Here is a 23,847-nt window from a genome sequence, read left to right on the forward strand (position 1 = left end):
TATAGATCTTAAATTGTTACAGATGTGCTATTTATTTTTTTTAATAGAAATGTTTAAAATACTATGGCTGAAATAGTAATCCCTATACACATAATTGTTTTAGAAGTTGTATGATTTTCCATTGTACAACATTCATAACTAGAACGCATTCAAATATATTCACTTTATATTCTTTGAGACCTTTACATCATTTGATTTTAATTTCACTGCATATTTTCCCATAACAAGGGGTTCACATTTTAATTTTATGAAATCAAATTCTACAATTGGTAATCCGTGTCGCACTGCACAATTTATAGGATGCTTCATTTTCTTTTTTCACTATTCCCTTGTCTTTGAGAGCTATTTTTTGTCGGTGTCCTTGATAGGAGCATACATCCTAGGCACATACTTTTTCGGCTGCGTGTTTTAGGAATCCAAGGGAGATTTTCCGATTTGCTTCCGATCGCGACAACTGCTGGATTGCGAATAACGCTGGGCTGTGCGAGCATCACAACTCTAGAGCTTGAGCAGAACTCAAATTCATTGAAGGCGAGCAATTTCCAATACATTTGCATTTGGCCAGCATGAATATTTATGGAGGATCCACACCAGCGCAGAGTGCTGGTATCTGTGAGGCGGATCAGGGCACTTGGAGCCCCGAGCTGGGAGCTCGTCGCCAGTGCTATTCATTCGAGTGTCTATTCCATTACGTATCAGCGCTTTGATCGTGTCAATCGATCACTTGGTCGCCTGGCGATGGAAGGGGAGGCGCTGACGTTCCCCTCGACAAATGAGTTTCTATGGGCATTACAACATCGTAGTCTATGCCAACGGATGGGGGACTCTTTTGACCCATTTTAAGGAAATGTGCTGGCATTTATTAGCATATAAAGATACGCAATTGTATATCTCTTGGATACATTTCAAGTGTGTCCCTGCCCACACTCATTCACTTGACTTGTTGTGGTCTCTTTGCATCTGGTGAAGGCTTAATCGATTGGGCTTTTCGATTTCCCAAGCCACTTATTTATTTCTACAAATCAAAAATTGGCGGAAGTAATTTAATCAGTTAACCTTTGAGACTAATTATTTGCTTTCGCTTTCTGGTTAGACTACCCATCGTCATATCTATATATAGAGCAGTCTCTACCAGCCCCCATTCAATGTTGAGTTCGGCTTTATTCCCTTATCTGCTAAAAGCTTCTATGAAACCATGTGTTTGAATTGAACTGAAGCATTAAATTTTCAATTTTTAAATACCCATCGTCTGTATGGGGTGTGTTTCAAGGCTAGTAATATTTTTAATTGAAACCTAGATTGATAAGATCTACAAAAAAGGCCTAGGAACTGTGGAAAGCAAACAAGCCGGCTAAAGTGTACCCATTACTTATTTTACTATATACAATTGCAATTAAAATTTTCTTTAACCTTTATTTCCATTTCCATTAATGGAAATAAAGTGCTCTAAAATTTGTATAGCACTGTAACAAGAATTTATACTAGGACCAATTTCTTTACCACCATAAGATGAATTTGAGAATACCTTTCGTTTCTATATCAATAGGGTACTCTATTACCAAAGTGCCTCAGTCTATTGAAATAAATTTGCATGCATCCAAAAAGATCTATTTAGATCATCTCAAAAATCAAGTGAAATAAATATGTTATTGAAGTTGGTTTTTTTTAAATCCAACAACAAGAATTTAACATTGAGTTTCTTTATTAGGCATTTTTGTATTAATAATTTTGCTAACATTATAAAATCGATTGGTAATTTCAATAGAATAAATAAATTGGTTATAATTGCTATTTTTTTCGCATTTCCTTTTAATGTTGTTCATTAGGTAAATATTGTGTTTGGAAGATCAACTGAAGAATGCTCTTGCACTGCTTCTGAAAGATCCAAATGTTATTTATTGATATTTAACATTTTAATAGGCTTACTTTTATGTGCAGAACCGCTTGGACTTCTCGCAAACTTGACTAATGGGATTCCAGTAAAGTCCTGAATTACAGCTCATTACAACACCTCTCAAGCCAAAGCACTTTACATATTTAGAGCAATCGCTTTTGAAAACTTCAAAATTCATTCCCACTGCGCAAGAAATCGATTGAGCCGCCCGAAGTTCTGTGCAGTATTTATTGGACCAATCACATGACATTATCTCCGGATTCCAGTACAGGGGATCTGGACACTTGCGCTCCAAGGCCTCGCCATTACTGCACTGCAAATACATGGTACAGTCCGTTGGATGAGCAAGGAAATCCACTCCAGGGCCGCAGACCTTCTCCTCTGGATTTGAATTTTCACTGTCGTTGTAGCAAACAGTTGGGTCTCCACTGCAAGCAAATTTCGTATAGTCCCAATAGAGATTAGCTGGACACTCCATAATTAGTTCATATCCGTTGCTACAGTGAATATATTTATGACAATTTGTTGGGTGGGGTAAATATTGATATCCGGTACTGCAAGACAGTGGTGGTACATTCGAAGTTGTGGTTTCAGGAGAAGAAGTTGATGAGGTTTCTAAGGTTGTGGATATTGAGGAAGATGGAATTGGACTACTTGTAGTATCGTATACTGGTGTGGAACTTGTGTCAGGTATGGTTGTACTCTCTCCAGGTTTGTTTTCTGCTGTAGTGGATTCTTGTCCTGCAGTACTGTTTTCACCAGGTGACAAAGTAGTGCTTTCCTTGGGAATATTTGTCGTAGTTACAACTGTGCTACTTTCATTTGGATACGGAGTTGAACTCTCTATAGTGGTACCGTCTATTGTCGTGCTTTCCGTGGGGCTATTTGTAGTATGTTCACTACCTGTGCTGGAATCTTCTGGAGATGACGTTGAATACTCTATGGTGGTGCTCTCCATAGATCCAGCAGTAGTTGTTTCGACTGGAACACTTGGGACATCCTTCGTTGTATCCTGGGCGATAGAAGTAGATGTGTCAGGAATATGTGTTGAATCTTCTACGGTGGTCGTGTCTTCTCCAATCGTAGTGCTTTCTTCAGGATCATTCGTTGTGTCCTGGGCGATAGTAGTAGATTCCTCAGGAATAGGTGTGGAATCTTCTACGGTGGTCGTGTCTTCTCCAATCGTAGTGCTGTCTCCATTAGTTGTGTCCTGGGCGATAGTAGTAGATTCCTCAGGAATAGATGTTGAATCTTTGACGGTGGTCGTATCTTCCTCAATCGTAGTGCTTTCTTCAGGATCATTCGTTGTGTCCTGGGCGATAGTAGTAGATTCCTCAGGAATAGGTGTGGAATCTTCTACGGTGGTCGTGTCTTCTCCAATCGTAGTGCTTTCTTCAGGATCATTCGTTGTGTCCTGGGCGATAGTAGTAGATTCCTCAGGAATAGGTGTGGAATCTTCTACGGTGGTCGTGTCTTCTCCAATCGTAGTGCTGTCTCCATTAGTTGTGTCCTGGGCGATAGTAGTAGATTCCTCAGGAATAGATGTTGAATCTTTGACGGTGGTCGTATCTTCCTCAATCGTAGTGCTTTCTTCAGGATCATTCGTTGTGTCCTGGGCGATAGTAGTAGATTCCTTAGGAATAGGTGTGGAATCTTCTACGGTGGTCGTGTCTTCTCCAATCGTAGTGCTTTCTTCAGGATCATTCGTTGTGTCCTGGGCGATAGTAGTAGATTCCTCAGGAATAGGTGTTGAATCTTCTACGGTGGTCGTGTCTTCCTCAATCGTAGTGCTTTCTTCAGGATCATTCGTTGTGTCCTGGGCGATAGTAGTAGATTCCTCAGGAATAGGTGTTGAATCTTCTACGGTGGTCGTGTCTTCCCCAATCGTAGTGCTTTTTACAGGATCATTCGTTGTGTCCTGGGCGATAGTAGTAGATTCCTCAGGAATAGGCGTTGAATCTTCTACGGTGGTCGTGTCTTCCCCAATCGTAGTGCTTTCTTCAGGATCATTCGTTGTGTCCTGGGCGATAGTAGTAGATTCCTCAGGAATAGGTGTTGAATCTTCTACAGTGGTCGTGTCTTCCTCAATCGTAGTGCTTTCTTCAGGATCATTCGTTGTGTCCTGGGCGATAGTAGTAGATTCCTCAGGAATAGGCGTTGAATCTTCTACGGTGGTCGTGTCTTCCCCAATCGTAGTGCTTTCTTCAGGATCATTCGTTGTGTCCTGGGCGATAGTAGTAGATTCCTCAGGAATAGGTGTTGAATCTTCTACGGTGGTCGTGTCTTCCTCAATCGTAGTGCTTTCTTCAGGATCATTCGTTGTGTCCTGGGCGATAGTAGTAGATTCCTCAGGAATAGGTGTTGATTCTTCTACGGTGGTCGTGTCCTCCTCAATCGTAGTGCTTTCTTCAGGATTATTCGTTGTGTCCTGGGCGATAGTAGTAGATTCCTCAGGTATAGGCGTTGAATCTTCTACGGTGGTCGTGTCTTCCTCAATCGTAGTGCTTTCTTCAGGATCATTCGTTATGTCCTGGGCGATAGTAGTAGATTCCTCAGGAATAGGTGTTGAATCTTCTAAGGTGGTCGTGTCTTCCCCAATCGTAGTGCTTTCTTCAGGATCATTCGTTGTGTCCTGGGCGATAGTAGTAGATTCCTCAGGAATAGGTGTTGAATCTTCTACGGTGGTCGTGTCTTCCCCAATCGTAGTGCTTTCTTCAGGATCATTAGTTGTGTCCTGGGCGATAGTAGTAGATTCCTCAGGAATAGGTGTTGAATCTTCTACGGTGGTCGTGTCTTCCTCAATCGTAGTGCTTTCTTCAGGATCATTCGTTGTGTCCTGGGCGATAGTAGTAGATTCCTCAGGAATAGGTGTTGAATCTTCTACGGTGGTCGTGTCCCCAATCGTAGTGCTTTCTTCAGGATCATTCGTTGTGTCCTGGGCGATAGTAGTAGATTCCTCAGGAATAGGTGTTGAATCTTCTACGGTGGTCGTGTTTTCCTCAATCGTAGTGCTTTCTTCAGGATCATTCGTTGTGTCCTGGGCGATAGTAGTAGATTCCTCAGGAATAGGTGATGAATCTTCTACGGTGGTCGTGTCTTCCCCAATCGTAGTGCTTTTTTCAGGATCATTCGTTGTGTCCTGGGCGATAGTAGTAGATTCCTCAGGAATAGGCGTTGAATCTTCTACGGTGGTCGTGTCTTCCCCAATCGTAGTGCTTTCTTCAGGATCATTCGTTGTGTCCTGGGCGATAGTAGTAGATTCCTCAGGAATAGGTGTTGAATCTTCTACGGTGGTCGTGTCTTCCTCAATCGTAGTGCTTTCTTCAGGATCATTCGTTGTGTCCTGGGCGATAGTAGTAGATTCCCCAGGAATAGGTGTTGAATCTTCTACGGTGGTCGTGTCCCCAATCGTAGTGCTTTCTTCAGGATCATTCGTTGTGTCCTGGGCGATAGTAGTAGTTTCCTCAGGAATAGGTGTTGAATCTTCTACGGTGGTCGTGTCTTCCTCAATCGTAGTGCTTTCTTCAGGATCATTCGTTGTGTCCTGGGCGATAGTAGTAGATTCCTCAGGAATAGGTGTTGAATCTTCTACGGTGGTCGTGTCCCCAATCTTAGTGCTTTCTTCAGGATCATTCGTTGTGTCCTGGGCGATAGTAGTAGATTCCTCAGGAATAGGTGTTGAATCTTCTACGGTGGTCGTGTCTTCCTCAATCGTAGTGCTTTCTTCAGGATCATTCGTTGTGTCCTGGGCGATAGTAGTAGATTCCTCAGGAATAGGTGTTGAATCTTCTACGGTGGTCGTGTCTTCCCCAATCGTAGTGCTTTTTTCAGGATCATTCGTTGTGTCCTGGGCGATAGTAGTAGATTCCTCAGGAATAGGCGTTGAATCTTCTACGGTGGTCGTGTCTTCCCCAATCGTAGTGCTTTCTTCAGGATCATTCGTTGTGTCCTGGGCGATAGTAGTAGATTCCTCAGGAATAGGTGTTGAATCTTCTACGGTGGTCGTGTCTTCCTCAATCGTAGTGCTTTCTTCAGGATCATTCGTTGTGTCCTGGGCGATAGTAGTAGATTCCTCAGGAATAGGTGTTGATTCTTCTACGGTGGTCGTGTCTTCCTCAATCGTAGTGCTTTCTTCAGGATCATTCGTTGTGTCCTGGGCGATAGTAGTAGATTCCTCAGGTATAGGCGTTGAATCTTCTACGGTGGTCGTGTCTTCCCCAATCGTAGTGCTTTCTTCAGGATCATTCGTTGTGTCCTGGGCGATAGTAGTAGATTCCTCAGGAATAGGTGTTGAATCTTCTACGGTGGTCGTGTCTTCCCCAATCGTAGTGCTTTCTTCAGGATCATTCGTTGTGTCCTGGGCGATAGTAGTAGATTCCTCAGGAATAGGTGTTGAATCTTCTACGGTGGTCGTGTCCCCAATCGTAGTGCTTTCTTCAGGATCATTAGTTGTGTCCTGGGCGATAGTAGTAGATTCCTCAGGAATAGGTGTTGAATCTTCTACGGTGGTCGTGTCTTCCTCAATCGTAGTGCTTTCTTCAGGATCATTCGTTGTGTCCTGGGCGATAGTAGTAGATTCCTCAGGAATAGGTGTTGAATCTTCTACGGTGGTCGTGTCCCCAATCTTAGTGCTTTCTTCAGGATCATTCGTTGTGTCCTGGGCGATAGTAGTAGATTCCTCAGGAATAGGTGTTGAATCTTCTACGGTGGTCGTGTCTTCCTCAATCGTAGTGCTTTCTTCAGGATCATTCGTTGTGTCCTGGGCGATAGTAGTAGATTCCTCAGGAATAGGTGTTGAATCTTCTACGGTGGTCGTGTCTTCCCCAATCGTAGTGCTTTTTTCAGGATCATTCGTTGTGTCCTGGGCGATAGTAGTAGATTCCTCAGGAATAGGTGTTGATTCTTCTACGGTGGTCGTGTCTTCCTCAATCGTAGTGCTTTCTTCAGGATCATTCGTTGTGTCCTGGGCGATAGTAGTAGATTCCTCAGGAATAGGTGTTGAATCTTCTACGGTGGTCGTGTCTTCCCCAATCGTAGTGCTTTCGTCAGGATCATTCGTTGTGTCCTGGGCGATAGTAGTAGATTCCTCAGGAATAGGTGTTGAATCTTCTACGGTGGTCGTTTCTTCCTCAATCGTAGTGCTTTCGTCAGGATCATTCGTTGTGTCCTGGGCGATGGTAGTAGATTCCTCAGGAATAAGTGTTGAATCTTCAACGGTGGTCGTGTCTTCCCCAATCGTAGTGCTTTCTTCAGGATCATTCGTTGTGTCCTGGGCGATAGTAGTAGATTCCTCAGGAATAGGTGTTGAACCTTCTACGGTGGTCGTGTCTTCCTCAATCGTAGTGCTTTCTTCAGGATCATTCGTTGTGTCCTGGGCGATAGTAGTAGATTCCTCAGGTATAGGCGTTGAATCTTCTACGGTGGTCGTGTCTTCCCCAATCGTAGTGCTTTCTTCAGGATCATTCGTTGTGTCCTGGGCGATAGTAGTAGATTCCTCAGGAATAGGCGTTGAATCTTCTACGGTGGTCGTGTCTTCCTTAATCGTAGTGCTTTCTTCAGGATCATTCGTTGTGTCCTGGGCGAAAGTAGTAGATTCCTCAGGAATAGGTGTTGAATCTTCTACGGTGGTCGTGTCTTTCTCAATCGTAGTGCTTTCTTCAGGATCATTTGTTGTGTCCTGGGCGATAGTAGTAGATTCCTCAGGAATAGGTGTTGAATCTTCTACGGTGGTCGTGTTTTCCTCAATCGTAGTGCTTTCTTCAGGATCATTCGTTGTGTCCTGGGCGATAGTAGTAGATTCCTCAGGAATAGGTGTTGAATCTTCTACGGTGGTCGTGTCTTCCCCAATCGTAGTGCTTTTTTCAGGATCATTCGTTGTGTCCTGGGCGATAGTAGTAGATTCCTCAGGAATAGGTGTTGATTCTTCTACGGTGGTCGTGTCTTCCTCAATCGTAGTGCTTTCTTCAGGATCATTCGTTGTGTCCTGGGCGATAGTAGTAGATTCCTCAGGAATAGGTGTTGAATCTTCTACGGTGGTCGTGTCTTCCCCAATCGTAGTGCTTTCGTCAGGATCATTCGTTGTGTCCTGGGCGATAGTAGTAGATTCCTCAGGAATAGGTGTTGAATCTTCTACGGTGGTCGTTTCTTCCTCAATCGTAGTGCTTTCGTCAGGATCATTCGTTGTGTCCTGGGCGATGGTAGTAGATTCCTCAGGAATAAGTGTTGAATCTTCAACGGTGGTCGTGTCTTCCCCAATCGTAGTGCTTTCTTCAGGATCATTCGTTGTGTCCTGGGCGATAGTAGTAGATTCCTCAGGAATAGGTGTTGAATCTTCTACGGTGGTCGTGTCTTCCTCAATCGTAGTGCTTTCTTCAGGATCATTCGTTGTGTCCTGGGCGATAGTAGTAGATTCCTCAGGAATAGGTGTTGAATCTTCTACGGTGGTCGTGTCCCCAATCTTAGTGCTTTCTTCAGGATCATTCGTTGTGTCCTGGGCGATAGTAGTAGATTCCTCAGGAATAGGTGTTGAATCTTCTACGGTGGTCGTGTCTTCCTCAATCGTAGTGCTTTCTTCAGGATCATTCGTTGTGTCCTGGGCGATAGTAGTAGATTCCTCAGGAATAGGTGTTGAATCTTCTACGGTGGTCGTGTCTTCCCCAATCGTAGTGCTTTCTTCAGGATCATTCGTTGTGTCCTGGGCGATAGTAGTAGATTCCTCAGGAATAGGCGTTGAATCTTCTACGGTGGTCGTGTCTTCCCCAATCGTAGTGCTTTCTTCAGGATCATTCGTTGTGTCCTGGGCGATAGTAGTAGATTCCTCAGGAATAGGTGTTGAATCTTCTACGGTGGTCGTGTCTTCCTCAATCGTAGTGCTTTCTTCAGGATCATTCGTTGTGTCCTGGGCGATAGTAGTAGATTCCTCAGGAATAGGTGTTGATTCTTCTACGGTGGTCGTGTCTTCCTCAATCGTAGTGCTTTCTTCAGGATCATTCGTTGTGTCCTGGGCGATAGTAGTAGATTCCTCAGGTATAGGCGTTGAATCTTCTACGGTGGTCGTGTCTTCCCCAATCGTAGTGCTTTCTTCAGGATCATTCGTTGTGTCCTGGGCGATAGTAGTAGATTCCTCAGGAATAGGTGTTGAATCTTCTACGGTGGTCGTGTCTTCCCCAATCGTAGTGCTTTCTTCAGGATCATTCGTTGTGTCCTGGGCGATAGTAGTAGATTCCTCAGGAATAGGTGTTGAATCTTCTACGGTGGTCGTGTCCCCAATCGTAGTGCTTTCTTCAGGATCATTAGTTGTGTCCTGGGCGATAGTAGTAGATTCCTCAGGAATAGGTGTTGAATCTTCTACGGTGGTCGTGTCTTCCTCAATCGTAGTGCTTTCTTCAGGATCATTCGTTGTGTCCTGGGCGATAGTAGTAGATTCCTCAGGAATAGGTGTTGAATCTTCTACGGTGGTCGTGTCCCCAATCTTAGTGCTTTCTTCAGGATCATTCGTTGTGTCCTGGGCGATAGTAGTAGATTCCTCAGGAATAGGTGTTGAATCTTCTACGGTGGTCGTGTCTTCCTCAATCGTAGTGCTTTCTTCAGGATCATTCGTTGTGTCCTGGGCGATAGTAGTAGATTCCTCAGGAATAGGTGTTGAATCTTCTACGGTGGTCGTGTCTTCCCCAATCGTAGTGCTTTTTTCAGGATCATTCGTTGTGTCCTGGGCGATAGTAGTAGATTCCTCAGGAATAGGTGTTGATTCTTCTACGGTGGTCGTGTCTTCCTCAATCGTAGTGCTTTCTTCAGGATCATTCGTTGTGTCCTGGGCGATAGTAGTAGATTCCTCAGGAATAGGTGTTGAATCTTCTACGGTGGTCGTGTCTTCCCCAATCGTAGTGCTTTCGTCAGGATCATTCGTTGTGTCCTGGGCGATAGTAGTAGATTCCTCAGGAATAGGTGTTGAATCTTCTACGGTGGTCGTTTCTTCCTCAATCGTAGTGCTTTCGTCAGGATCATTCGTTGTGTCCTGGGCGATGGTAGTAGATTCCTCAGGAATAAGTGTTGAATCTTCAACGGTGGTCGTGTCTTCCCCAATCGTAGTGCTTTCTTCAGGATCATTCGTTGTGTCCTGGGCGATAGTAGTAGATTCCTCAGGAATAGGTGTTGAACCTTCTACGGTGGTCGTGTCTTCCTCAATCGTAGTGCTTTCTTCAGGATCATTCGTTGTGTCCTGGGCGATAGTAGTAGATTCCTCAGGTATAGGCGTTGAATCTTCTACGGTGGTCGTGTCTTCCCCAATCGTAGTGCTTTCTTCAGGATCATTCGTTGTGTCCTGGGCGATAGTAGTAGATTCCTCAGGAATAGGCGTTGAATCTTCTACGGTGGTCGTGTCTTCCTTAATCGTAGTGCTTTCTTCAGGATCATTCGTTGTGTCCTGGGCGAAAGTAGTAGATTCCTCAGGAATAGGTGTTGAATCTTCTACGGTGGTCGTGTCTTTCTCAATCGTAGTGCTTTCTTCAGGATCATTTGTTGTGTCCTGGGCGATAGTAGTAGATTCCTCAGGAATAGGTGTTGAATCTTCTACGGTGGTCGTGTTTTCCTCAATCGTAGTGCTTTCTTCAGGATCATTCGTTGTGTCCTGGGCGATAGTGGTAGATTCCTCAGGAATAGATGTGGAATCTTTTACGGTGGTCGTGTCTTCCTCAATCGTAGTGCTTTCTTCAGGATCATTCGTTGTGTCCTGGGCGATAGTAGTAGATTCCTCAGGAATAGGCGTTGAATCTTCTACGGTGGTCGTGTCTTCCTCAATCGTAGTGCTTTCTTCAGGATCATTCGTTGTGTCCTGGGCGATAGTAGTAGATTCCTCAGGAATAGGCGTTGAATATTCTACGGTGGTCGTGTCTTCCCCAATCGTAGTGCTTTCTTCAGGATCATTCGTTGTGTCCTGGGCGATAGTAGTAGATTCCTCAGGAATAGGTGTTGAATCTTCTACGGTGGTCGTGTCTTCCTCAATCGTAGTGCTTTCGTCAGGATCATTCGTTGTGTCCTGGGCGATAGTAGTAGATTCCTCAGGAATAGGTGTTGAATCTTCTACGGTGGTCGTGTCCCCAATCGTAGTGCTTTCTTCAGGATCATTCGTTGTGTCCTGGGCGATAGTAGTAGATTCCTCAGGAATAGGTGTTGAATCTTCTACGGTGGTCGTGTCTTCCTCAATCGTAGTGCTCTCTTCAGGATCATTCGTTGTATCCTGGGCGATAGTAGTAGATTCCTCAGGAATAGGTGTTGAATTTTCTACGGTGGTCGTGTCCCCAATCGTAGTGCTTTCTTCAGGATCATTCGTTGTGTCCTTGGCGATAGTAGTAGATTCCTCAGGTATAGGCGTTGAATCTTCTACGGTGGTCGTGTCTTCCCCAATCGTAGTGCTTTCTTCAGGATCATTTGTTGTGTCCTGGGCGATAGTAGTAGATTCCTCAGGAATAGGTGTTGAATCTTCTACGGTGGTCGTGTCTTCTTCAATCGTAGTGCTTTCTTCAGGATCATTCGTTGTGTCCTGGGCGATAGTAGTAGATTCCTCAGGAATAGGTGTTGAATCTTCTACGGTGGTCGTTTCTTCCTCAATCGTAGTGCTTTCGTCAGGATCATTCGTTGTGTCCTGGGCGATAGTAGTAGATTCCTCAGGAATAAGTGTTGAATCTTCAACGGTGGTCGTGTCTTCCCCAATCGTAGTGCTTTCTTCAGGATCATTCGTTGTGTCCTGGGCGATAGTAGTAGATTCCTCAGGAATAGGTGTTGAACCTTCTACGGTGGTCGTGTCTTCCTCAATCGTAGTGCTTTCTTCAGGATCATTCGTTGTGTCCTGGGCGATAGTAGTAGATTCCTCAGGAATAGGTGTTGAATCTTCTACGGTGGTCGTGTCTTCCCCAATCGTAGTGCTTTCTTCAGGATCATTCGTTGTGTCCTGGGCGATAGTAGTAGACTCCTCGAGAATAGGTGTTGAATCTTCTACGGTGGTATCACCCTTAGATTTATCGGTAGTTGTCTCGGTTGCAGGAGTCGTTTCTATCTCAATAGTAGTGCTCTCTTTAGGATCGTTAGTTGTGTCCTGGGCGATAGTAGTAGAATCATTAGGAATCAGTGTTGAATCTTCTACGGTGGTATCATCCTCAGGTTTATCGGTAGTTGACTCGGTTGCAAAAGTTCTGCCTTCATCAGTCGTAGTGCTCCCTTCAGTATCATTAGTTGTGTCCTGGGCGACTGGTATAGACTCGTCAATAGTCGGTGTTGAATCTTTATATCTTGCACCATCTGATGGTGCTATTTTACCCGAAGTAACCTTTCTAGTACCTTCTACTTTGAGTGGCAGCGATTTGTTTTTTGTTAGATCGGTTATATTTTTTTGATAGTGGTATGGTTCGCCAATTTCCTGCTTTGATGCCGTATCATCGTTTTTGTGTAAAGGGTAGTGGTTAATTTGTTCACTTGTGTGAGCTTTATTTAACTGAGTATCACTATCGATTTGATTGCTTAGTTTTTTGAAAGTCTTTTGCTCCTCTGTTTTCACGTGCACTGTTTTTGTAAGTACTATTGTCATCACAACGCATAAAATTAAACTCTTAAACTCTTTATTCTTCATCACTACCGATTTACGTTCGAGTTGCACAGAAGCATTAGGTGAAATGATACCTGTGCTTTGTGCACTCATATTTATAACCCCAATTGAAGCTCATTCCACATCTTATCTGATCTTTTTCGCGAAGTCCGCTATCTTTAAGAGGAATTCAATTGTATTGCCGTCTGGTGAAAACCAATTACGTTGTATTGCTATTTCTTTATTTTGCTAAGTATTAATGTACATTTTTGGTTGTTACAAAATACTTCCTCGTCAATTGGCGGTTATTGCACCTGGTGTGAACCCGTAAACTCAATCGTATTATCGCAGGTATAGTCACACGATTGAAGAGGTTGGTTCCAGTACAAGCCACCCGGACAGCTCAGTTGAAACCCAATGTTGTAGACACACTGGATATATTTGGTGCAGTCCGGTAGATAGGGCAAAAATGGTAGTCCGGATGCGCAATTCAAGGTCGGTGCTTCGGTGGACTCGTTTTCGTCATCGGCACAATGCAAAGAGTCCCAGCTGCAGACATTCAGCTCCCGATCCCAATAGAGGCCGTCCGGACATTTTTTCAAAATTCCCTCGCCGTACAGGCATTGATAATACTCTCTACAGTCGGGTGCTGGGAGAAACAGATCTTCCTCAGCACATAGGACTGGAGGTGGTAGTGTTGTGGCTGGAATCTCCGTAGTATCCTCCACAGTGGTAGATTCCTCTGTTGTTAGATCAGTAGTGGTATCTTCTCCAGAGGAGCTGTTTCCACTTACAAGGAGTGCAAACAATCCAAGCAATCCAACAATCTGAAAACCTTAAAGAAATTACGATATTGGTTTTCAGTTCAGGGTGTGAAAAAACTGAGCTACCTCTCATGGTTCTAAAATTACTCGTTCCCACAAAGTACTACTTCTTACTAAGGTACCGTTCTTATATAGCATATTACTAACCTTTATACTGAGGCAATCTTCTTGTTTATCGGTGCAATCTACTTTATTTACACGTGTATTGATAGTCATAAGTCATACTAAATCAGCTTTACATCCTTTGATTAATATATTGACTTCCAATTTTCTACAAATGGTGAATCGAAAGGAATAGTCTCTTTGCATCACACGCTAAAGAAATTTCATACCTATTTTAAAATAAATGTTATTTATTCAAGGTTAATATAAGTTTACCCTATTGTTATTGTTATTGTTATTAGTAGGATACTAAAAAATGATCCGCAATAAATTTATTGTTGTTATTATTGCAAAATATTAACGTGTCGATTCTTAGGTATTAAGTTGTCGATTCCTAATTAGTGCGCCTTATCAGTATTGACCATTCTTAACTACTAACGCTCAAGCAATAAGTGTTCTGGGAATGTAATACTTCTGTCCTAGTTACTTTAAGTGCATCCGGAAACATATAAACTGCGATTCGCAAACAGTTTACAACAACTGTATTTTATTTGTAGTTTCCCTAAGATGTACTTAAAATTTTCAAATCGACTTGCGCGATTTACTTTTATTTAATTTTCCTTTTTTTCGATCTTAAAAGATAAGAATCACATGACAATTAAATTATTAATTAAAATCTTTGAGGACGTGCACGTGTTAGAAAAGTAACTATATTCGAAAAATACATATGTCTTGTTCAGATAACAAATTGGAGGAAATCCCCAGAATTAAAAGAAGTAAGAAATAAATTGACGATTTTAAGTTTCAGTTTAATGAATGTTAACTTGATTCTGTGACTCATCTCTGTAATCGCTTTTTGCCTTAACATTATCTTATCGCGAATAATTGAAAAGTCAATTACCACATCTTGATAACCATAAGTTTAAGGGCTAATAAGTTAGCAGATATATTGTAACAGATATATTGTATCACTGGAACATCCGTAACTGAACTAAAAAACATTCCAATTAGATTTTGTAGGCTTTAAGATCTTGTTTTATTCAACCAATTATAGTTCTTTTGTATACTGTACTAAATTGTTCGAGTTCATTATCAATCAAGTTATTGCAGTCTTATCATGTTTGCCCAAGATAGTGATAATGAGAACACTTTAGTGACTTGTCGTATGCTAATTAAAGGCTGAATTTGATGCAGCTGGAAACGCTATAAATGCACCGCTTACTGCAAACTATTCACTGGTTTTGGTTTGTAGTTAACTGATCGTCACTGCAATGAAGTGTAAGTACCCGAAGAGCATCTGAATATTATTCCTTAACATTAAAGACAAACGCTTTTGGGTTTCAGTGGTCTGGATGTTGATGTCCTTGCAGCTTATGCTTTTGACAACTGCTCTTAGTGCCAGACAATGTGTCAAGCCAACTGCTTCACCAAAGCCCACTGAGGATCCTGACGATCCCACTGATGATCCCTGGGATCCCACAGACGACTCATCGGAGGACCCATCGGATTCAACCGATGCACCATGGAGCCCCACTGCTAAGCCCACAGTAGTACCAACTGAACCGCCCTCTAATACCACATCTACTCAAAAACCTTCGGAGCCAACTGAAAATCCATTGGATCCCACAGGAGCGCCTACCAATGAACCGTCGGAGCCAACCGGAGAACCCACTGAAAATCCATCGGATCCCACGGGAGACCCCACCAATGATCCGTCGGAGCCAACTGAAGTACCCACTGAAAATCCATCGGATCCCACAGGACAGCCCACTGGAGAAACATCCAATCCATCAGATCAACCCACTGACAGTCCCACAGATCAACCGACTCAAGAACCAACTGAACAGACTAAGATACCGACGGGGGAGACCACTGAAGGTACTTCGGAGCCCACTGGAGAATCATCAATTCCCACGCATGAGCCCGAAGAACCATCGGATTCGACAGGTGCAACCACCCAGACAACTCCCAACGTGGATGCGAACGCCTCCTGTCGAGCTCATCAAGGAGTCCAATTCCTGCCGCATCCGTACGATTGTCATTTATACATACATTGCGATGGGGATTCAGGATACGTCAGGGATTGTCCAAGTGATCTATACTGGAACTCGGTCAACCAGACTTGTGACAAGACCTGTGCCTAGGCAAATAAAGTACATACAATAGCATGCTCTCAAAAAACGATCCTCTTCCTAGCTGGGTTTCATTTTAACTTTGAAGTGATCTTGGAGCAAAACAAGACCTTGCTCGTGACATTCATTCATAACTTTGCGAATTCCGAACACCAAATTTTGGGGAGTGGTTACACTGCGATAGGTGATGACTTCCAGGAACTACAATGCCCAAAGTTCACACCTCAATTAGATTGACATGAAAGGGCCGTGTCTAACATCATCAACGTAATTGATAGAGATAAGGGTCAATTAGAGTCTGGCAGTCAAAAATAATGAGGTATATAAAAGGCACCAACTTTTTGGCAATTATGCGGAGTACATCTCGATCATCACAAGAGGAATAATAGAAGTGAACAAGATGAAAGGTGAGAGTGTGCAGTATTCTAACAGTAACAAGGACTCTAGTTACTTTTCTCGTATCCAGCTACTCTGCTCACTGTGGTGGCACTCACTGCAGTGGCTGCCCTAGTTGGAGCCGCCGATCCCGAATGCTTATACCGGAGGACGAGGAACCTCTCCATGCACTGGCCAAAACCCTTGAACTGCTCCTCCTACTACCGTTGCACCGCCAAGAACTCTGTTCGCACGGTGACGTGTTCACCGGGCAAGGAGTACAACCCCAAGAATGGCAAGTGCACAATCGCAGGACGAAGTCTCTGCAAGCTGAGTCTTATAGCTCCACTTGCTGAGGTAGGTTTTAGATTCTCATTTCGAGTTTGATTGCTATACCTAACTTCTTCCCGATCTTCTGCAGTCCACCAATGTGTGCTCCACCGAGGTGAACGGAGCCTACATAGCCAATAGTGGTGCTTGTGGCGAGTTCTACATCTGCGACGAGCAGTCTGCCTATCCACAGAAGTGCGATTTGGGTAGCTATTTCAATGAAACCCTGGCTGCCTGCGTACCGGATACGAACAACACGTGCTGGCAGAACCTGTGCATTAATAAGACCAGTGGAACCTTTTTGGCGAATGAGGAGAACTGCGGTAGCTACTATGCGTGCTCCGATGGAGAGGCCACTCTTACGACTTGTCCCCAGGGCAGTTACTTCAACACCTCAGTTGACGCCTGCACTGTCGATGAAGGAAACTCCCAATGCTGGGTTAACTACTGCATTGGACAGGATGATGGGTCCGCTGTGGCCGATAAGTCCAACTGCACCGTGTTCTATGTGTGCTCCAATAATACGGCTACTGCTCAGGAATGTCCCGAAGGAAGCTACTTTGAGGACACTAACTGGGGTTGTGTTCCCGGCACTTGCACGACAGAGGCGCCATGCGATGACTCCACAACCACCACCACTGAACCTTGTGATGAGGTGACCACTGAACCTCCGGCATCCTGCGATTGCGGTGACATAAAGAACGCCGACTTCATTCCCGATGAAGAGAACTGTCGCAAGTACTTCATCTGCATTGACGGTGTCCTGGAGGCTGGGGACTGCGGCAAGGGTAACTTTTTCAATGCCACCCTCAGTGTTTGTGAGGTTGATGTAGACAACACTTGCTGCGTGGCGGATTGCACGGATGGAGATGCCAAAGTGGATCCCCAGGACTGCACCAAGTACTACAAGTGCCAAAGTGGCGACTGGACTTCCGTTTCCTGTAACAGTGGCAGTTATTTCAATGCCTCTCTGAACTGCTGCCAAGTGGATGTGAATAATGTGTGCATTAATGCATCAGACACCACAACACCGAGTCCCACAACCTCAACAGCGCTTGCTGCAACCACAACCAAGTGCAATGCCCGAGATCCTCCAGCCAGTGGAAAGAACTGCTGGACCTACCAGGTCTGCCTCAATGGCCAGTGGGAGCATGGCACTTGCCCCAATGACACCTACTTCGACGCCTCCGTTGGCGTTTGCCGCGAGGACACCGACAATGTCTGCTCGGAGAACAGATCGAGCGGATCGCGCCAGAAGCGAAGTGTGGACGACTGCGAGGGAGGCATCCAGCAGGGAACCATTGTGGGCCACTCGACCGACTGCGATAAGTACCTGATCTGCGAGAACGGACAGTTGGTGGAGGGTGTGTGCGGCTATGGCAATGTCTTTCAGAGTTCCAGCGGCGTCTGTGTTCCGGACACCAAGGCCACCTGCTGGGTGTGCTCCAACAAACCGAATGGCTACCAGATGCCAGATGCGACCGACTGCACCAGCTATTTGACCTGCTGGGATGGCCTGGCAACGAAGCACACCTGCGGATCCGGCGAGTGGTACAATGCCGATGGTGAGTGCGCCATCGATGTGAATGCCAGGTGCATCAACCCATGCACCTGCGGCAACGGCAACGTCGCCCACCCCATCTGCACCAAGTACTTCCAGTGCACGGACGGAGTGCCCAAAGTGGTGCAGTGCGTCTCTGGAGAGGCCTTTGATTCAGCCACTGGTCAGTGCTCCACTACCGTGGAGTGCTCTGCCAAAAACTGCGCCACCGCCAGTGATGGCACCACCTACGCTGTTGCCGGAGAAACTGGCCAATTTTACGTCTGCCTAGACCACGAGGCTAGTATTGAATCCTGCCCAGTCAACACAGGATACGACGCCACCCTGGGCTTATGCTACACCCAAGCCAGCGTAAGTAAAGCCAATTTAATGAGAGCAACAATACTCTTTGCACAGAAAATAGATCGTTAAGTATCACTAGGAAAATATGTTTTTGTGATAACTTGATAGATTAATACCTCGTTCTTCTCAACAAATTTAGAGCGATTGCGATCAGTCCGTTTGCACCAGTACCAATGAGTACTTGACGTATCCTTCTAAGAACGACGACTCCTCGACCTTCTGCCTGTGCGAGAATGGTGGTGGTTATATTAAATCCTGTCCAACCGGATTGTTCTACGACGCGACCTCACAAAGCTGCACTTTCGTAAGTTGTCGTCCACAAATATCACGACTTACCTCCAAACCATCGTTAACCATCGTTTTTTTTCCGTATTACAGTCCGGAAACTGCGATCCTCAGGTCTGCAACGACCAGTCGGAGTACTTCATCTCTCCGGACTACGAGGACCCGAACAGTTTCTGCCTGTGCCGCGCTGGAGAGCCCATAGCAGTTCCCTGTCCCATTGGCTACACTTTCGATAGCGAGGAGCTGGAGTGTGTCCTCATTCCACTGCCAGATGTGAGTCATTAGAATAGGTCCCAAAATACATACATGAGTGCATAATGTATTCCAAATCCGCTTACAGCCACGTTGCCACGATTGCTGCGTAGGAAAGACGGACTTCTCAACATTCCCTGCCTTGGATGGTACCGATGGCTTCTGCATCTGCGTGGACGAAATTCCCAAGTACAGCAGCTGTCCGGACAACTCGCAATACAATTCCGAGCTAGGTGCCTGCCTCAGCACTGAGGTAAGTCATTGTTAATGCGATATTTCCACCCCATCTAATTGATATTTGCAGGAGGAAACCACATGCCCAGTGAATGCTTGCGATGTCGGCGTTTGCGAGGACATTGCGGATTACAACACCTTCCCTGTTTCAAATGAGCCCTCCGCGTTTTGCTACTGCGTCAACTCCTGCCCCGTGTATGAAACCTGTTCCGACGATGAGGTCTATAACGTTAATCTGAAGATGTGCAGGGAAGAAGAGGTGGGTGTGGCCAGTTTTGGATTTACAATATACAGATTCTAAATGTTCTAACAAATTCATATTTTCCCTCCAGGATCCTTCTGTTGCCGGCTTGTGTGATGCTGAAAAATGTGACAGCACTCCGGAGTATACACCATATCTGCCCAACGAAGGAAAGGACGGCTTCTGCTATTGTGATGATAGCGGCTTTCCCGTTTATCAGCCATGCGACGAAAACGAGGAATTTGATCCCCTCCTGGGAATCTGCAAAACGATTGTTGTATGACATGTCCGCCAAACATCAAGATCAATCAGTTTTAGCTTAATATCGAAATATTTACAGGATGCCTGTGTGACCGCCCTGTGCGATTCTGACCAATGCGCCATCTTGGGCAACTACGTGCCCTTCCCTACGAACAACGCCAACGAGGATACCGCTGAGTTCTGCTTATGCGAGAATGGGGAGGTGGTCCTGGTACAGTGCAGCGCCGAGATGGTGTACGATGCGGAGCAGGGACGATGCGCAGTTCGGGCTGTAAGTAAAAGGATGCAGCTTCTGAATGAATAATTTCAGAATCATTTTCTTAATGTTTCATAGGCATCCGAGTGCGTTTGCGAGCCCGGTAAATGCGACAGCTCCGATGACTACAACTCATATCCGGCTCTGAATACGAATGATGGCTTCTGCCTGTGCGTGAGCGGAACTCCTGTGTTCAAGGACTGCTCAGAGGGCCAAACCTATAACAGTCTCTATGGTGCCTGCTTTGATAGCGCCAAGATCAATGCCCTCGGCCTTTGCGATAGCAGACAATGCCACAGTCGCGCCCTTGTGACTGCCACTTTTGCGGCAGTCAACACGACCAGTGGATACTGCAGTTGCCAGGCTGTGGGCGTGTCCACCTTCATCAGTTGTGCGGATGAACATGTCTACGAGCAGAGTGCGGGAGCTTGTGTGGTCGAGGCCTGCGAGTACACCAGCTGCTGGGACAGAGCTGCCTTCGAAGCCTTCGAGGCGAAGAACACCACCGAAGGATTCTGCTCCTGCGACGGTGTGCCCAATTTCCATCACTGCCAGACGGGACACGTCTTCGACAAGACCCAGGGCATATGTCTGCTGAAGGACGCCATGGCCATGATCTCTTGCAACCTGAAGGAGTGCCTGAGGCGAAGCCAATACGAGCCTTTCGCCGCCGAAAACACCAAGTCCGGATTCTGCTCCTGTGACGATCCGCAGCGCGTTAGTGTCACCTATCATCCGTGCGGCGAGGGCGAGACTTTTGCTCCGGAACTCGGCATGTGCGCCAGCCACAGCATCCAGAAGCGTTCCGTGGAGTCGGAGGAAAACGTAAGGTCCCTGAACTTGTTCAAGAAATACTTCCCAAAACTCTTCTAGGCCAGCTTTGAGCTAGTGCTTTCTATTTACTCCTATATACCTACTTACTTACTTATATCCTACGACCTTAGTTGTTATTTATGAGTTATGTTTTATGTGAATGTTCCGCTTGTTCCACTTCTATACGTATTAAATACCCAATAATGTACTCTAACCATATATGCGCTACAATAAATTCAAAATTGATGAATTAAAAACATTTCGGCTTTTTATTATGTGTGCCTATAGAATGGAACATGTGGATATGGCCTTCTTTCAGAGAAAAACTAAAAGTTTGATGTAAAGGGTTGGTCGTTTAAGAAATTGTAATATTTCAATGTGTGATAAATAAGATTGATTTTATCTTGCCTTTTATTTTCTTTTCTTTCGTTCTAGATATGTAACTTGGATGAAAAGCGGTCGGTACCAGCGAACTGCTCGCAGTACGAGGTGTGCATCGATGGTCATTGGCGCCGACGCACTTGCTCCGACCAGCGATACTACAATCCGGAGCAGCAGAGATGCCTGGAGCCGCGAGATGACTTGGTCTGCGCCTACGCAAGGGTATCGAACGTTCCCACCTGCAGCACCATCAGCGAATCCCTGACGATTCCGGCCAAAAGTGGCAATTGCCTGCAGTACTTCCGCTGCTCCGGCGGCAAATGGCGACTCCGCAACTGTCCGAAACAGCACTACTACTCCTCATTGATCGGATCCTGTCTGCCATTCCCGCGGGGTCATGAGCAGGACAGGAATCAGACAATTTGCAGTTGGGTGATGAGCAAGTCAGCTGGTAATACCTCCGAAGACTGCCAGCACCTGGCTGTGCGTCCTTCTCTGGCGGGCGGCTGTCAGAGTTACCTGATGTGCCTGGACAACTCCTGGTGGCTGCACCAGTGTCCCTTGGGCATGTACTTCAGTCGGGAGCACAACTATTGCCTGCCCAATGATGCGGGCCAGTGTATCCTGCCGGCGGAGCGGAGTGGAAGCTGCTCCAACGGAGAGAGCAGATCCGTGGTGGGCAGTTGCCACAGCTACGAACTGTGTTCGGATGGCCAGTGGATGCGGAGGCGCTGCCAGGAAAGGGAACAGTTTGAACCCATGCTGGGCTGTGTGCCCAGCGATGGCAGCTGTCAAGACAATGGGATGCGGCGCATCTGCCGGGAGGGGGAACTCCAGGCTCAAATCGGTAACAACTGCTCTCAGAGATTCCTATACTGTGAGGCGGAGTCATGGCATCTGGGCAGCTGTCTGAGGGGGCACAGTTTCGCTAGGAATGGCAACAAGTGTCAGTTACAGTCACAGTGCCATCTCCAGATAAGGGATCTCACTGCGGAAAACCAGTGTCTGGGTCAAATGGATGGGCTCAGTGTGCTCGATCCCACAGATTGCACTCGATTTTACCTGTGCCTGCAGCAAGTGCCCACGATCCTGCAGAGCTGCTCCTCTGGCAGCTTCTTTGACTCCACCCAGGGATACTGCCGACCGAATGATGGCTCCTGCCAGCTGGCGATTTGTGCCGGACTAGAAGATGGCAAGCTGGTGGCTCATCCGGAGGATTGCCGCTCCTACTACAGCTGCTCCAGCCAGAATGGTACTAGTCTGGTGCAATGCGATGAGGGTCAGTACTTCCACAGTTTGCTCTCGATTTGCCGCGCTGATCATGGCCAGTGTCGAAACGTTTCCAATCAGGATGAAACGGAAACTGCACCCAAGTTGTGCTCCGGCCTCCATGGAGTTAAACTCCCTCACGAGCGGTACTGCAATTTGTACTACGCCTGTGTCAAGGGACTAGCCTTTCCCGTGGAGTGCCCAGTAGAGCATCAGTTTAATCCGGTGCTATCCACGTGCGAACCGGAATCATTGGCCGTACAGCCGTGTCCCAACGGTCAGCTGGATGGAAACGTGAGCTACGTTTATGGCTGTGGAGATCTGCAGGACGGCACCTTCCTGGCCAATCGGACAGACTGTACCCGGTACTTTATCTGTGCCGGTGGAGTGGCCACTGCTCAGCGATGTGCTGCAGGCACCTTTTTCGACTCGGAGCAACTACTCTGTCTTACGGATGACGGCTCCTGTCCGCTGGTTGAATCAGTACCCGACGATGATGACAATCCCAATAACCAGCACGTGCCTCCAGATCCGGTGGTTTGCGAAGGCAAACATGGTTATTTAATGCCCGATCCGGCCAACTGTAATAACTTTTATCTCTGCGTTTCCGGAAAACTCAGGCATGAGCTTTGCTATACGGATAACTTCTTCAATGCCACGTTGCAGCAGTGTCAGCCCTATGAGATCACCTCTGATGGGAATAACCAGACAGAAAGTCCCTTACAATCCCGACAGATCGAACTTGGTGGTCAGGAGAAGGCAGTTACGAATGGAATCTGCAAGGATGCACCCACCTCTTTCGCCGGAATATGTGGAGTAATCGGAAATGGTGCTTCCGTGGCGGAGCAGGGCGATTGCCGTAGATATACCAGCTGCGAGGACGATGAGCCCGTCTCCCAGCGATGTCGCAATGGCGAGAGCTTCGACAGCCTTCTGGGAATCTGTCGACAAAGCGATGGCACCTGCCTCCTGGAGAACGGCGAGAGAGTGGGAGTCTGCAACGGAAAGCACGGACAACTGGCACGGGATGCGGACCACTGCCGGGGCTACTTCACCTGTGTCCATGGCCAGCAGATCGACGGCGAGTGCGCCCAGGGAGAGTTCTTCAACCGGTTGACCAACAGCTGCGAAGTGGATGTCCTGCAACAGTGTAGAAGTGATACAGACGACGTGATCATCGCCGACAATCTGGGTTAAATGAATGATTCGGGTCGATGTTGATCTAATAAGATAAGTCAAACCTATGGTGGTGGTTAAATACATTTGCTAAAAAAGCAATAGCATGAAGAAGGAGGTTTTGTTGTACTGCTAAATAGGCTTATACCAGACTAGTTTCAGTCCTAGTTCTCTAAATAGGTTGCTATAGGAGGCCACAAAAACTGACCAAAGCCGTCTACTTCGAGTTCGTGACGCAACACAGAAGACAAATAAATGTCAAGTACCTACTTTCATTCTTGAATCGCACTTGTATTTTACTAACTAAACGATATTGTCAATCAAAAACAAAGCAGACCGACAAACGTCGAAATCAGCACGTACTTACCCCCGAAAATAACCAAATACGGCAAGGGTTCTCAAATTATTAATGACGTGCATTCAATCAAAATAGACTCCCAGCCATACAATAATAGTACTTACACCATACACCATACGGGTGGCGCACAATGTCGCATTTCACTCTATTTTTATGGTCACGAATTTGACCGAGTAATCGTGAAG

At 45.9% G+C, this 23,847-nt stretch overlaps 4 protein-coding genes across 4 annotated transcripts; 2 read left to right on the forward strand and 2 right to left on the reverse strand.

Annotated features, from left to right (window-relative positions):
* Positions 1-1,642: 1,642 nt before the first annotated feature.
* LOC122616609 (mucin-12) lies at positions 1,643-12,584 on the reverse strand. Its single transcript, XM_043792131.1, has 17 exons — positions 11,900-12,584; positions 11,678-11,797; positions 11,263-11,410; positions 10,555-10,698; positions 10,147-10,287; positions 8,623-9,780; positions 8,241-8,562; positions 7,300-7,427; positions 5,776-6,933; positions 5,371-5,715; positions 5,068-5,211; positions 4,357-4,704; positions 4,051-4,194; positions 3,847-3,990; positions 3,554-3,786; positions 1,927-2,716; positions 1,643-1,875 (listed from the first exon to the last, which is right to left on the reverse strand). The coding sequence occupies exons 1-16, from the start codon at positions 12,582-12,584 to the stop codon at positions 1,929-1,931; spliced, it is 6,150 nt and encodes a 2,049-aa protein (XP_043648066.1). The 3' UTR covers positions 1,643-1,875; positions 1,927-1,928.
* A 111-nt stretch (positions 12,585-12,695) lies between these two features.
* Positions 12,696-13,428, reverse strand: LOC122618489 (peritrophin-1). Its single transcript, XM_043794954.1, has 2 exons — positions 13,361-13,428; positions 12,696-13,305 (listed from the first exon to the last, which is right to left on the reverse strand). The coding sequence occupies exons 1-2, from the start codon at positions 13,365-13,367 to the stop codon at positions 12,776-12,778; spliced, it is 537 nt and encodes a 178-aa protein (XP_043650889.1). The 5' UTR covers positions 13,368-13,428; the 3' UTR covers positions 12,696-12,775.
* Positions 13,429-14,578: 1,150 nt separating this feature from the next.
* LOC122617375 (zonadhesin) lies at positions 14,579-15,577 on the forward strand. The gene is made up of 2 exons (XM_043793219.1): positions 14,579-14,674; positions 14,741-15,577. The coding sequence occupies exons 1-2, from the start codon at positions 14,668-14,670 to the stop codon at positions 15,538-15,540; spliced, it is 807 nt and encodes a 268-aa protein (XP_043649154.1). The 5' UTR covers positions 14,579-14,667; the 3' UTR covers positions 15,541-15,577.
* A 189-nt stretch (positions 15,578-15,766) lies between these two features.
* LOC122616610 lies at positions 15,767-23,325 on the forward strand. The gene is made up of 12 exons (XM_043792133.1): positions 15,767-15,795; positions 15,859-15,935; positions 15,995-16,260; positions 16,325-18,145; positions 18,276-18,440; positions 18,515-18,694; positions 18,762-18,926; positions 18,978-19,166; positions 19,240-19,425; positions 19,489-19,680; positions 19,744-20,490; positions 20,914-23,325. The coding sequence occupies exons 1-12, from the start codon at positions 15,767-15,769 to the stop codon at positions 23,323-23,325; spliced, it is 6,429 nt and encodes a 2,142-aa protein (XP_043648068.1).
* Positions 23,326-23,847: the final 522 nt, after the last annotated feature.

This window comes from Drosophila teissieri, chromosome 3L, assembly GCF_016746235.2.
Source record: "Drosophila teissieri strain GT53w chromosome 3L, Prin_Dtei_1.1, whole genome shotgun sequence".
Classification (NCBI taxonomy): Eukaryota; Metazoa; Arthropoda; class Insecta; order Diptera; family Drosophilidae; genus Drosophila; species Drosophila teissieri.